This window comes from Cervus canadensis, chromosome 25 (genome assembly GCF_019320065.1).
Source record: "Cervus canadensis isolate Bull #8, Minnesota chromosome 25, ASM1932006v1, whole genome shotgun sequence".
Classification (NCBI taxonomy): Eukaryota; Metazoa; Chordata; class Mammalia; order Artiodactyla; family Cervidae; genus Cervus; species Cervus canadensis.
Genome location: NC_057410.1, coordinates 5,648,394 through 5,664,258, shown reverse-complemented (window position 1 = coordinate 5,664,258; position 15,865 = coordinate 5,648,394). Strand labels below are relative to the sequence as shown.

The 15,865-nt window shown below is 36.4% G+C and overlaps 1 protein-coding gene and 1 non-coding gene across 4 annotated transcripts in view; one reads left to right on the top strand and one right to left on the bottom strand.

Moving 5' to 3' along the window:
• The window catches only part of TAFA2 (TAFA chemokine like family member 2), a 562,584-nt gene extending 552,033 nt beyond the window's left edge, over positions 1-10,551 (top strand). For all 3 annotated transcript variants that reach the window (XM_043446955.1, XM_043446956.1, XM_043446954.1), the window contains one exon: positions 8,420-10,551. In XM_043446955.1, the coding sequence (XP_043302890.1) occupies positions 8,420-8,431 (12 nt within the window). In that variant the 3' untranslated portion in view covers positions 8,432-10,551. The remainder of the gene's footprint in view (positions 1-8,419) is intronic.
• TRNAC-ACA lies at positions 3,468-3,539 on the bottom strand. The gene has a single exon. It is a non-coding gene; the product is annotated as a tRNA-Cys (tRNA).
• Positions 10,552-15,865: the final 5,314 nt, after the last annotated feature.

Sequence of the window (15,865 nt, the reverse complement as noted above, 5' to 3'; positions counted from 1 at the left end):
GAATTCTAGCTTTTTTAACTTAGAGAATGATTTTTCCCAAAGATATACCACATATGGAGTGGTCATCTCTAAACTTAATTTTATGGCAGAATATAGGGATGAAAAAGAGCATATGCTGCTTCAGGCATGGTACTAGCCTCATGCTTCCACAAATTTCACCAAGTTCTTTTCAAAATGACAGAGGCATACTCTTTATGCAGACAAGTATCTCAAAGAAAAGTTGTTACCAAGAGCCACTTATATTTATAACTCAACCAACCAGAAGCTAAGAGAAAATGTTGCTCTTAGTAATTCCTACACTACTAACTCAGATGTCTTCAAAGTTTCAATCCTTTCTCCAAAAGTCCACTTATCTTAAAATCACCTTTTAAGCATAGTTTTTTAGTGCTTACTTCTGTTAGCCTTCATATGCTGTGAGGGTGAAATTCTTGACTGTGATACTTGAGCAGATATAAACTTTTAAAGTAAGTCTTTATGACAGAAATTGGATAAAAACTATCAATTCAGATTACTCCTTTATAAATGAGAGGTGAGTCTAAAAAAATAAACCAATCAAACTTAGCAGGTAAAGTGCCTTTCCAATTGCATTCAAAGTCTCAACTGTCTCTGAAAATGGGTAAACTTTGCTATTAATAGTATATAGAAAAATATTATTAAAAATCTATCCGCTTTCCTCAAAGCATTCAAAATAACTGTTTTCCCATTTTAAGGACTTATGTTTCCTTAAAGTTTGAACAGTGTAATCCCATTATACTGTTGTCTTTCAAAAGTATCTATTTTTCGTCATTTTCCACCAGGAGTAAATGGAAGAATGTGTATGGTGGAGGACCAGGAGAAGAAGAAAAGTTTTAAATTTTCTTAATGTCCCAAAGGAATTTATTGACTACCCAAGGAGAAACCAGGGAATGTTTTGTTTGGCTAACAGTTAATGTTAGCTGATCTGCCTCTGAGTGGATGAATGTGCATGAGCGGCAATGCAGACAGTCGTCTGCTTTCCTGATTCACATGGAAGAAAGAGTTTGTGGCAGGCACACTGCACATCTTTCAAACTTCCAAGAAATGGTGAAGTCCATCTGTTCCCAAAGATTCATTTCTAGTAGAGATCTTCCTTGGCACAGCACGGGAAGCTGAAAGCCACTGACAGATGTTGTCTTTGTGGTAAAAAAAGCTCACTAGTTCTGCATTCTATTATAGGCTTTTCAGAAAAATGAAGTCTACATGGTGGCTATCCACCCATGAATTTAAGTAATCAGGATAAAGTTCTATCCTCTTTTGAATTAGTCCTTAAGAAAAGTCATGAGTTTGGGGACAGAAGGGAATCAGAAACTCACTGAGTCCAGCCAACTTGTTTGGCATATGTGAATGAACCCTGGAGATTCAGAGATTTTTTTAAGTGACTTGTTCAGAGTTCTAAAAACCAGACGGTAGTATCACTGTTATAAACTCTTATCAGTACAAGGCCACCTCTTCTCAGTCAATCTGGGGCTCTGTTTTCTTTTTTTTCCAGAAGTCTAGGAAGACTTTGCCATTTTCTGCTTCCATACTGGGACCCACCCTGTGGTACACCTACATAGAATCAATTAACTATAGCTCTGTTGCTTGAAATGACTGTATTTCTAATCACCCAAGGCTGTTAAATTTTTTGAGAATTCCTAGAACAGATAACAAGGTCATTTCACAGTAATGTTGACCCTAGCTGAAGTGCTAAGCAGATTGGCTTTTGTGCTCCAAATGTGGAGGCCAGTCAACAGCACCAGCCATTCTTGGGAAGGAAAATTAAACTATGATCTGAAAATGCAGTGGGTTTCAGGGCTTATTGGAATCACCTCCAACACCATGAAAGCAAACTAGAGGCTTACTTTTTTATATAGGCGTGCATGTTTATGATGGTAATTCATGTAAGCCATTGCCTCATACTTCATCATCTATACTTAAAAGCTGTCTGGTCAGCTTGCTCTTAAATGATTACTTCAGACCAATAGGAGTCTTTTCATTTCATAATACCTCATTGCATAAGATGCTTTAAGAAAGCACAGTGCCTTCATGTACAGTTACAACCAACTGAATGGCAGCTTTTCTCCTGCTTAAATGAGAAAGCCTGCTACTGCAGAGTAATGATGTTTTAATTGCACATTTAGTACACAAAGAGTGAAGCAAGAATTTAATTCATGTACTTGTAAGAGCTACATTAAAAAAACACATTTGCAGTGAAGCAGCAATTATATTCCAAGCAAGAAAAGTTCATTCAAATCAGCATTTAGTGGTTTAAAAAAATGGGATTGCTTTAAGAGTCCAGTTACTGATTCAGAAAGATTTTAAATGGTAGATTATCTTATGTTATACACATGAAACTAATATAATGTATGTCAATTATACTTCAATAAAGAAATTAATTTAAAAAGTCAGCATTTAGGATTATGAGGGTATTCTAGTCTTCCTTTTCACCTATATCGAGTAAGTTAAATTTATTTATTAAAACATTCATTTGAAATGGTGCCTGTCTATGATGCTATTAAGCTGTTGTATTGTAAAAATTGGACTTGCACTGTGTTTCAACCTACTGCCTCCCTTCAGAAATATAGCCACATAATCCTTGCCTTCCATTTGTTTAAACAATATCCATCTGTCTAAAGATAAGTGTTAGGTGCCTCGTTAGCACAGTAGGTAGCGCGTCAGTCTCATAAAGATAAGTGTTTCTCTTATAAATCAGGTATTTTAGCAAAAATTTAACTTTTAAAAAAATGAAATTGACTGGTAATATTCATAATGCATTGTCCTTAATATTTTGTATATGTGACTTATTTTACATTCAAAGGAATATAGTTCCTCATCACAAGATTTTTGTGACCACCCAGGAAAAAATAAGAATATTTTGCAAATTAAGCTAATATGATAAGATTCACATATATATTGTGGAGTTTTGGCATTGATTTTGCAAACTTAGGCAGATGGTCAAAGTGAATATCTAAAATTAAAAAAATAAATCTGAGATGTGGGATAGAATTCAACTACATCAGAAGAACCATAATGAATAAGGAAATTTACAAATCTGCATTTTGTTTGGCATAATTATACCACATTTATTTTTAAGCCTAGATGGTTAAAGTACAGTGCTAATTTCCTAAATATTTCTCCTGCATTCAGAGTCTGATGGCAGCTGATTCATCAGAAAGACCAATAATGGAATTGCCTATAAAGACTAGTAACGTATGCCCAGAAATAATTGAGAGCAAAACTAAGAATTCAGTGCATTCAGCTGCCTAGTAATGTATCCATATCTGAATAATAACAGTCACCACTTACATAATGCTCATCATGTACCTTGGAATATAATTCTCTGTGTTAGTTGCTCAGTCATGTCTGACTCTTTGCGACCCCGTGGACTGTAGCCCGCCAGGCTCCTCCGTCCATGGGATTTCCCAGGCAGGAATACTGGAGTGGGTTGCCGTTTCCTTCTCCAGGGGATCTTCCCAGCCCAGGGATTGAACCTGGGTCTCCTGCATTGTAGGCAGACGCTTTACCGTCTGAGCTACCAGGGAAGTCTTGGAATATAAGCACTTGACTAATTAGCTTATTTTTCCTCAGCTCATACAACCCTATGATGTAGGTACTAATATTATAGCTATTTTATTCGAGGTCACATGCTGAGTTATCAGCAGAATGAAACATTGAGCCTACACAGCCTGGCTTCAGAGTATATCCTTTTTGACCATTAAATACCCTCTCACCTTGGCTGAAAAGACAGTCTCTCCCAAAGCCAGCCAAAACAATAGTGCTCTCTTCTTGATAGATAACTACCATCATATGACTTTGATTAACAGCATATGAAATGAATGATTGCAAATTCAGTTACTGGAAGACAGAAAATTAACTAATTAAATCAGTATTTGTAGAGAAACAAGATGTAACGTCCTCTGCCATAGATATCCTATGTACCATCTTCTGAGTGTTATTTGGGAATTACTACTGTTACTACCTGTTAATATTTAAAAAGCATTTGCCTGGACTGATGCTTTGCTGGGATTATCTGATTTAATTACAATAGCAAACTTATGAGGGCTGATAATACCATTTTTGTATTTCACATGGGGAGACTATGGCTCAGGGGTTTAAATAATTTATTTCAACCCCACAGTGTGAGAAAGTAAGGCAGCGATCTGGACTCAGGCAGTCTGTTTGCAGAGCTCACACCACTCATCACTTTGTCTCTCCCCACAGTGTACTGTCTCCCATTGGTAACCTAGTCAGCGTGACTTAAACAGGGTAAAAAGAACTGTAGACTCCATACATATAACGATTTTAGGAACTGTATAGAAGCATCAGAGCATCTTTTACATTTGGGGACAGAATAGATTCTTGAATATTTTTCATTTTTAGCCTGTTAAATTTATTTTACCTTGAAGATAGGCAGAGGATCTAACCCAATGCTCAAAATACAAAATGAATACAGTATGGAGTAGGAAATGACACCCCGCTCCCATACCGTTGCTTGGGAAAATCTGTGGGTAGAGGACCCTTGCAGGCTACAGGTGAAGAGTCGGACATGACTGAGCAACTGAGCTTACACAGGTATAAAATAGTTGACTTCGTTTAATCTCAAATATGCCATTTACCTGGTTTTGGTTTCTCAATTTAAATTGGTGAGCAGACTTAAAAGACATGATTTTAGCATGAATTATTGAGAAATCAGAGAGCCCTATAGTAGATTTGTTTGACTGGAAGAAATAAATGGATGCTCTCATCTTAAAAAAAAAAAAATAGTGCTTTTTATTGAATGTTACCAGATTAGCGTCTTCATCCTGGTGGCTTATTACCAAGGTAGCTTGGTGCTTGTGACTAGAAATAAGAATACTAGTGATTATTGTCATTGCACATGTTCAGCAGCCCAGCAGTTCCACTTACCGAATTGGCTGATGTGCAGCACACACAAATAAAAGTTGCATGAAAAAGACAGCTGTGTAGAATACTGCCTTTGGAAAGGCAGATTTACTGAGAATGATTACAGTGTATGAAGCTCAAGGCATATCCGTGATGATCATAGGACCATTTCTCTCATGCAGTATTTTACATCTATCGCCTTCAGAATGAGAAGACAGTGAATTCAGGATAGTAAATGCCATTCCCTATCCTGTAAAAGTGGGTTTTTTTTTTGCAACCTCCTGCTTTTAGTCACTGAAAACTTGCTTAAAAGCTTCCTTAGAAGGTACAACTTTTACTAGTTGGCCTCTTCCAAAAGATAGGATTCTCTGTTCTCTGAGTGAACAGAGAATAATATTTAAGTTCTAAAAAAAAAAAAAGGCAGTGTTTCATTTGGTGTCCTAAAAACTTACTTTTAAGTGAAAGAGAAATTTTTTAAATGTTGGATTGTATAAGTATTGCCTGAGATCTTTCATATCAAGAAATTTCAGTTTAAAAAAAATGAAGTTTCAGTTTATCATCTATAAAGGGTAAAATGGAAATCGTTTCTCCCCCATTAGCATGTCAGAATTTAACTATGAGTCACTTGGACTTAATGAGCATAAAAACCATAAATGCAGTTTTTTGTATTAAATTTTAGACAATTATTTTAAAATGTTACTTGGATCTTGCATATTAGATGATGAAAGTTGGTGATAATGTACCTGTATTCAGAATCATCTGCCTGTTTTAAAATCTTTGGCTTTGCCATTTTGTTTGGTGCAAATCTGGAGGTTGTCAGGGAGGGTGATGATATATGTTCATATTTATATTTCATTGAAAAGGGCAAATTATGACACCCTTTGTCTGAATTGCTAAAATGCAGTCCTCTAGCTTGTCTGTTAGTAGGACTCTCCCATTCTACTTTTAGTGGTTCTCTTGTTAAAGATTTATGTATTGAAAGAAAAAAAAAAAAACGATCCCAACTCTATAACTTTTATTTTTATGGTACTTCATAGTTGAGATAGCTAGGTTTTCATAAATACACTTGATCCTCACAGGAACACTGTGAGGCTAACAAGATTATTCCCGTTCTACACCCTGGAAACTGTGGGGCCCAGATATTTCATGACAGAGCCAGTGTCATTATTGCCACACTGACCTAAATCCAGCAACCATATGCCCAACCACAGTGGCCCTCTGATCAAAATCACATCATTTACAAACATCATACCTAAAACAAATTGCCAGTTTCTCTTCATCTCATAAAATGTGGGGTTTTTTAGGATTAAAACACTAGGAAACTAGGAAGCATTGTGCAAAATTAGAGAAAAGGAAAAGCTTTCATTGTTTCAATCCATGCTTATTTAGACAATTACTCCTTTGAGTCAAGCTTAGTTTTCTAGCAATTATTTTAGCTGACAGAAATGTAAATGTACATATATATAATTCACAGCATAATATAAATGTATATTTATGAGGATCTGGATTGTACAGTTGTGTTTGTGTATACTTATGTTTCCTCTACTGAGATGGAAGAAAATGACATTTTAGATATATAAGTCCTTGGTTTTATACTGTCAATTTGATAGCTGCTTTTAAAATTATTTGAAATTAAAATTATGTGAAAATAAAGCTTTAAAAACATGAATAGTTGAGAGAATCACTCCTCAGCTTTATATAAACCAGCAGAACAAAATGCTTAGCTTGGAATGAAGATGTGAGAATGTGTCCGCCATACCCACCAATAGATTACTTAGCATTTGGGCTTGTAGTGGTTCAAGAGGATGAGTTATTCACTTTCCTGGAGTTTTTGCAGCGTGTCTCTCGAGTGGCCAGTGGTGAATCTCTCCGGAGATTCATTTGTGCTCTTCATTAGTCCTGTCATTTCAAACACTGGTGCCCATATTACATTACACAGTGATTTCTTCCTGCAACCAAGAGGAGAGTTTTCAGAAAAGGCAGGTGAATTTTCTCAGCCACTGGAAATCAAAGACTGTGTTAAATCAATGTTTGTCAAGAAAGTGTATCATAAAAATAAAATTTCTGTATTTTTCACAATGATGAGCTATCTTTATTAGCAACCTATGACACCAAATGACCATAGAAATATATGCCCCCCTCCCCACCGCCATATTCTTCTTACACTGACTCCCAGACTGGGAGCCCTTCACAGAACTTGTGTAAAATAACCACTGAGTGGCAGACAAATTGATAATAAAATCTCTGTCCTGTCTAAGACACCCCTGCTCCCAGAATCTCTAGAGGCCAGCAGGCCCATTATGTTTGTATCCCCCCATCATCAGTTCAGTCCTTCTCTGTGCATGGGAGTAAGAAGCTACAGATTTGCAGGCAGAAGCTCCTTCTTTGGGAGTGAAACTGACCGAAGAGACACAAACATGGTTGCTGCCTCCTGCAGAATTATGTATGTTTGAATTTTACACCTTTCCTTTATACTGTAACTTGAAACCAGCCATGTCAGGGCAACATCTTGCTACTTTATGTTTCTATTTTTCATAGTTGATCAAACTACAAACAAAACAACAACCTGTCTTTTGGCAAATGTTTCGTGAAAAGATAAGTAACTATGTTACTTAATGAAATAAAAAAAAATATCCACAATAATTTTTAGAAATTCACTTTTTGTTGTAAGCATCACTGGAAAAGAACTGTTAGGCAATCCTAAGTACCATGGTATTCAGAGCATAACTAGAAATTCATTGACACAGCAGAAATCTTTGTCTCTCTTTGTATCATACTTCTTCTGCATGCATATAATGATGTCTATGTACATATTAGGTATTCTGGCTATTCTTCTTCTTTTTTTCCTGTAAATAAACATTCTTTTGACTTGAGTACCTGTGAAAATCCACATGATTCTGCCTCAGTAATATGTGCAATAGCATTAATAATACTGCTCTAATCAATCTCATGAGAAATTTTGGGGACCATTAAAATTTGGTAAAGGATTATACTATAATTGTTTTTCTCCCCAATTTTTTTTGAATTATGAATAGTTGATTTTCTGAAATGCAGTTGAGTCAAATAAGCATTCAACTTTTCAACTATTTCAAGAATGGGTTTTATGGAACGAAATCCCAAGGGCTTTCTTGAAGATGTGGTCTGATAGGATTCCTAAGAGCAAGTCTTTCCTTCATTGACTCCTGGCATGAAGTGTATGATCTCTGGGTTATGTTCACCAAGTCTATGCAAAGAACAGGGATTCCAGAATCATCCTTTGGGTCCAAAAGGGGTAACTTCTCCAGTTGAGATCTTCCTGGTCACTGCTGGAGTCACTTGGATAATTGCAAATGGCTCTCAAAAATATTATGAAATAATAGAAAAAATAATTTTAATAAGCTATAAATACCTAACTATGGTAGTCCTTTAAAAGTCAGTAATTTATTTAATATAGCAAATACCAGCACTTTTGAGTTTTTACTATTCATTTCTAATACTTAATTGTGTAGAGTTTTAAGATGATAGCTGTTATGAAATGATTCTACTTTCTTTTTCTTTATAGGTAACCCATTAACCAAGGTGAAATCAAGTGATCCTCAAGGCTGATTACATTGAACATATGCATACAAACATAATTCATGAGGTGATCTTGAAGGAAATATTTTATACAGCTCCAAAGTGGCACTCTGGAGTCTATTACATCTGGGGGATTTCATGGCTCATAATCAGCTTCTTGGAATCAAGACTTTTTAGAAGTCCTACATGAACTTCAGTATCATGAAGATTTCATCAGATTTGAACTGTGTTCAACTTGTATAATTGTACTTAAAAAAAGAACTTGAAGTTGCTATCTGAAGAGTTGGCATTTCTGGATGGTATCAGAGACACCTACACTTTGGGCTCTTGGCCCCAAATGTGACTGCCTTTCTTGTTTCTGAAAGTCTCTCAAGTGCACTGGCCTTCTGTCATGGACCTGTTCCTCGGTCCTGTGTTCGCTGGCTAGGATTGTACATGGCTTCAGTGACATTTCCTTTGCAAACTTCTCCTCTGGCATGGTGTAGACTGAGACAATTTAATTTGTATCCTAACCTTGGAGCTCTGAAAGCCTACATGTTTTAACATCTTAAAGTTGCTTTTGTTAAAGGAATGGAAATATATATCCATTGATAATAATTATTCTTGGCAAGTTATAGTTATCTGAACACATCAATCATATAAGAATGTATAGACAAGCTGACATGCTTCCCCAAGGCTAACACACTACTGCAGCTCCCTGTCCATTAAATAGGTAGTAGTTAGAACTGAATTACCATTTTCATTATATACTCCTATTTGGTACCTCTAGAGTACATTCCCTTTCAGAGATTTTTTTTTTTAAGTGAACTTTTTCTTTTATTTCTATCTTTACTTTTTCCCTTCACAGAAATCAGCAGTGAGCAGTCAAGTATTTAGGTAACCTTCAGTTTCAAAAAATTGCCAGGGATGCATGTGGGTTTTGATTTCTTAGCTTGAAAGTTATTCGCTTAGATTTCTTCTAATATTTTTTTAAACTGTCCTTTCTATCTCATTTTTAAAAGACTGTTTCTTGCTCGATCCCAAGGACTGTTTGAATGCCTATTTGTTTATTCAGTCTGTTGGTAGAATAAATTGTTCATTTCCTTGGCCTCAAATTTATAAATATTTGTTTATAGTTTTCCCATTCGAACAATTTCTTAGGTCAGTTTTTGTCCACGTTTTTGTAGTCCTTTTAACATCTGTGGTTTTCAGTTCTAAAGGAAAATCTTACAAATATTTCAAGGCCTTAAACACGTGTGAACTTTTTTTTCCTAAGTTATTCACAGAATGTATAATTTTATACTACTTTTGTTTTGCTTCATTTGTGATGTGGAGGGAAAGAAGAATGGAAATTGCATAGCCATTCTGTAATAATATTGTGTAAATGTACAGTTTGAAGGATCGTAAAGGGAGAAATTTCTGTGTTTTACTCATCTTAGATTAATAGGAAGATACTTCAGAAATTGTCCTATTAGACATTCTATTATGTTAGAGAGAGTGTGGGTATCTTCTGTGATTTTAAAACTCACTCACATGGCCAATTATGTATATGTTGATTTCCATGATGGAGGCTGACATACAGACCAAAGCTCTCCAGGGTAAATTGGTAACAATCTTCCAAGACCAATATATTACCCAGAATCTTTTCTCAGCAGAATGACTAACACTGTAAAATTTGTTAAACATGAAATTTGTAAAGTATACTTTTGATATTGAACTAAAGTATACTGGCCCATAAATCCATGGAATGACTTTCTTCTTCCATTTTCATTATGCATACAATTAGATGGTTCTGAGTGAATTTTGCAATGGTTCAAGACTGTCTGAACTTGTGAAGAAAGGAGTAATAATTGTGCTGGAGTTTCTGCATCAGTGATAATATTAATTTCTTTGGAACAAAGTGGAAAATTATATTATTTTGGAAATTATGAACTTGTCCTAGGTTTGAAATTATAGATCATGCCTCTCTTTTTAAAACTATGTCCTTTAAAACAACACTGGAAATTCTGTATTATATTCAAGTGTAATACATGCATATCAATAGAAAAAATAAATGGAATTTCAAAAATACTAACTAGATTATCCCCAGTAATGTTGTGACTCTTCAGAAAAGGTGAATAAAATTGGAATATAAAAATGGACTGTCTTTCCTGAGTTATTTTCAGAGAATCTGTTTTTCAGTGTTTTATTTTAAAAGCACTTCAGTTACTATCCAGGAAAACCTCTGATTTTATGGGAAAGCTGACATATATTCTTTAATTGTTTTATAAAAATCCATGGCAAATCCTGCCATTTACACAAGGTTCCAATATTTGGGTTGCTTCTTTGCTAAGAAACAATTGAAGTAGATGTATTTATACTTGTGCCACTTGCTCACATCTTAACTATGAGCACAACTGGAAAATTTTTGCTAGCCATATACAAAACTCATTCTATTAAAAAATTATCTAAAAGAATATACTGTTTATCCTTTGAAATTCATTATACAGTTGACCCTTGAAAACACAGGTTTTAACTGCCTCGGTCCACCTACACATGGCTTGTTTCCAACAGTAAATACTTCAGCACTACACCATCTGAGGTTAATTCCAGGGAGGTGAAATCATGGATATGGAGGAACCATGGATATGGAGTATCACAAACAGGGAGGATGGATTCTAAGTTATATGTAGATTTTCAATTGCAAGGAGGGTTAGCTCCCCTGACCCTAACATTGTTCAAAGGTCAACCATATATGGGAGTGTTAATTAAAACAAATATGGCTATGATTTAGTCTTTTAAATTACTTTAAATAGCTTTGCTTTTGAATTTAGATTTTTTATAAAAAGTTATGAAAGTAGTTCAGAAGCCTTCTGTGTACCCTTCCCCCACCATTCCCTAGTGATAACATCTTACACAACCAAGAAATTGACATTGGTACAATACTATCCTCTCAAATACAGAACTTTTCAGACTTCACTTGTTCCACATACACTTTGAGTTTGTTTATTTTTGTGCCTGGGGTTTCCCTGGTAGTTCAGTGTTAAAGAACCCACCTGCCAATGCAGGAGATGTGAGTTCGATCCCTGGGTTGGGCAGATCCCCTGGAGAAGGAATGGCAATCCACTCCGGAATTCTTGCCCGGGAAATCCCAGGGACAGAGGCGCCTGGATGGCTACAGTCTATGGGGTCACAAAAGTGTAAGACATGATTTAGAGACTAAACAACAATAATATGTGATGTATGATCCTATTCTTTTTAATTACTTTGGTAAATATCTACTCCAGTATGTCATAACACAGAGTATGGGTCAACAGGTGTTTGATTTGTGATGACTTTTTTAAAGTTCCTATTTATAGAATGACATCCTATAGAGTTATTTTATTTTTATACATTCTTATTGCTTTAACACAATGGGAACCTTCAGTTTTAACATCAAACAGTATCATATAAGATTTCAAATTAGCAGTTGGCATTACTGGGTAGGAAGAGGTCTGAGATTCTGTATCTATGGTTGAAATAAAAAAGGACTTTGTTACTGTTCTTCATTTTTCTTAGCAAGACCCATATATACAAGGCTATATAATTGGACTGTGACTTTTAATAGTACACAATGGTTAGTATCACAGTGATCAAGTAGGACATTAACTGGGTCATGATCTTTTAAACGTTTTGATCATTTTCTCAATTCATGATCATATGTGAAAGTCGCTCAGTCATGTCCGATTCTTTGCGACCCACAGACTGTAGCCTGCCAGGCTCCTCTGTCCATGGAATTCTTCAGGCCAGAATACTGGAGTGGGTAGCTGTTCTCTTCTCCAGGGGATCTTCCCAACCAGGGATAGAACCCAGGTCTCACACATTGCCGGCAGATTCTTTACCATCTGAACCACCAGGGAAACCCTCATGATCATATATCCATCTGAAAGAGCAACATGTGCAAAGATATCTAGTAGTATTTATTATCATGGAGATGTTTCTCATTTTGACCCACTTATGTAGAGAGGATTAGAAAAAAGGACATTTAGAGAAACTGAAAAATCGGGGCAACATACATGCTCTCTCCCCTCCTCTCCCGTTCCCCTTACCCACATAGAGAACTCACAGGAGAACATTACTGTTTCTATTAAAGTATGGGTTTGTCTGTCTGTCTGACTTCATACCTGCCTTCCCCTCCTTTCCTTTCTTTTTTTCTTCCTTATCCTCCTTTCCCTCCAATCCTGCCCTTCCTTCCCTTCTTTCTCTATTGTTTTAAATATATAGAATGCTTTGAAAAAAGGGTAGAGGTAGCAGATTTTATTCACTACCTTGTGTGATACTGAAAAGTAGTATAAGTATTACAATTATCCAGCATCTAATTGACTTACTAAATTCCTACTAGGCACAAGCATATTTGGCTAAATCATGTTACCTGAAGTTTAGCTTTTAAAGTGGTCTTTAAAATATGTTCAATAGATACTTTTTAATTCATCTTCAGGGTACTATGCTAATCAATGGAATGTCGGTACAGAGAAGACTTAAGTGTTTCATATTTGTTTTGATTTTTTTCAAATCTTCACTATATTTCAAATTACTAAATGGTATGCACTTTGTCAAACATTCTTCTGGAAGGTTTTATCTGTTATACAAAGCAATTGAACTTTATTCTAGAAGTTATGTGAGCAAGGCACTACAAAGCTGTGTTTCAGAGATTTCAGCAAAAAGTGATAGAAGGTCTTAAAGAAGAGAGATTATGGGCTTGGAGAGAAGTTAGAGGCTACTAACATAATCCCAGAGCGCTACTGAGGGCCTGAGCTTGGACTATTGCCTTGAAGAGAATGTGGGGAAGCAAATGGCTATCAATCCTGGCTGTAATTTAAATTACTTAAAGATGTAAAACTACCAATGTCCAACTCTACTCTCTGAGAGTCTCTTAATTGGTTTAGGGTTAGAAATCTGGGCACAAATATTTTTTAAAAAGCTCTTTGGGTGATTTCCCTGGTGGCTCAGAAGGTAAATAATCTGCCTGCAATGTAGGAGACCCAGGTTCAATCCCTGCTTTGGGAAGATCCCCTGGAGAAGGGAATGGCTACCCACTTCAGCATTCTTGCCTGGAGAATTCCATGGACAGAGGAGCCTGGTGGGCTACAGTCTACGGGGTTGCAAAGAGTCAGACATGACTGAGTGACTAACACTTTCTTTCACTGGGTTAAGAAATAATGAAGGGTTTTGCCAAGGTAGAAGTGAGAAGTTGGGTAGGATGATTGGATGAGTATAATTAAGATGTGGAAGAAAACATAGTCCTGAGCCTAATAAAATGGGATAATTGAGATTTAGTTAAATACTAGAAAACTCTGGAGAAAAGGGAGTTGAGTGGCAGGTGGAGATGGGATCATTTTTTAAGCCTAATGAGTTCAAAGGGCCAAGGAAACATTCAGAAAAATCATGTTGGATAAGAATTGAACAGGTTTTATTGGATTTGTAATTAGAGAGTGTAGGTCTTGGAAAGAGCAGTTTCAATGAAGTGTTTGTTGTAGATTTGAGATTTCAGTGGGTTGGAGAGTAAAGGAGAGATTTGAAAGTGGAAATAGCACATGCTTTTAATGCCCTTCTATTTCCAAAGGGAATAAAAAAGAAAAGTAGCACAGTGGTTGTGTCAGAGAGGCAGAATTGAAAGGGTGCATTTTTCTTAATATGGAAATTAGACTATGTTTATATATACTGTCATGGAGGGAAGGAAAGGAGGAGAGGCATGTTAAGAACCTAGGGCTAAAAATATAAAGGAATCAATGGAAATAGGGGTGTTCCTATCTAGATGGAAAAAAGATAAAATGTATGGGGAATAAGCAGGATCAAACCCCATAGAAATTCTAAGGGGATGGGAACGGTGAAGAGGCCATTGGTGTTTAGGTATTTGGTGACCAATGACAGAGAGGTGTCTTTAGGTAGGTAGACCGTGAGTCAAAGAGCAATCACAAGTTGAGCAGCACATACATGACTATCAGCTTGTCCCTGGCTACTTAGGCTTAGAGAATTAATAACTCTAAGAGCATAAGTAGACAAATGAGAGATAAACTACCTAAGTCTCAGTGTCCTGATTCATGAAATGAAGGTATCCACCTCACAAGATTGTTGTGAAGATTCAGTGAGTTAATACATGTAACATGCTCAGCACACTATCTTGTACATAGTATTACTCAATGGTGGTTCTTTCATTGTGAAAAATGCCAAAATCCCATTTGTTCTGCAATGGTGTAAAGTCAAGTTGGTAGAAAATAATAAAATTATATATGATATAAATGAGCTTGGAGTTGGCTAGTATCATTACAAATAATAAATAGAAGGGGACAATGTAGAGGCATTGCATTTGAATAATTTCCTCCCCCACCGCTGGAATTAAGTGACTGTAAGGAAGGTAAATGGGCATGAGTTTGAGTAAACTCCATGGGTTTGTGATGGACAGGGAGGCCTGGCATGCTGCGATTCATGGGATCGCAAAGAGTCAGACACGACTGAGCGACTGAACTGAACTGAACTTAAGGAAGGTAAAAGAGTAACCTTAGTCTCTGATGAAGTGAAAATATTTTTTCTGAAAGGTGAAGGCAGAAAGGTTTATTGGCTGAGTGCAAGGAGGCAGTAGGGAAGGAGAAATTGATAAAGGGAGGGATGGATTAATATCCTGGAGGAAGGAGAAACAGATGGGGTTAGGAATATTAAGCAGAAGGGTTAGTGTGAGAGGAATAACTTTCTTTTGTCAGATAAGCAAAGAAAAAGATGGATGGAGCTGAAGACAAATTTAGTAATGAGGCCAAGGAAAATAATGCTAGAAGCCTCTGGGTGAAGGATTGGCACATTCAGGTGTTAAGTAAATTTTTGTCTGCTGAGTATACAAGGGACAAAATTCAGTTTGGAATCTCCAAGGAGAGTAGAAAATATTTCAAGTAAACCTTAATGTTTTAGATGCTGAGAGCTCAAAAGACAGTCACAACATAGGACATTTAATCTGTAGAGATGGGTGACTTTTCCATCAGTGCACTGCAGTCTGGACAAAAGGAAGGGTGAAAATGAATAGTTGGAATCAACTTTGGATGAATATAGGCAGTGTAAAAAAATGACTAGCATCTCTTGAGCTTACTCTGTACCAGAGGGTCTTTCTAAGCACTTTAAGTGTTTATTTAACCTTACTTGAGATCTGTGTTATTGACATTATGATTCGCTAATTAAAAAAACTGGGGCCACAGTGTTTAAGCTATTTCCCCAGTGTCACATAATAGTAAGTGTCAGAGATAGGATTTTAACCTCTAGAGTAGCAACTCAGTTCAGTTCAGTTCAGTCGCTCAGTTGTGTCCGACTCTTTGTGACCCCATGAATCACAGCACGCCAGGCCTCCCTGTCCATCACCAACTCCTGGAGTCCACCCAAACCCATGTCCATCAAGTCGGTGATGCCATCCAACCATCTTATCCTCTGTCGTCCCCTTCTCCTCCTGCCCTCA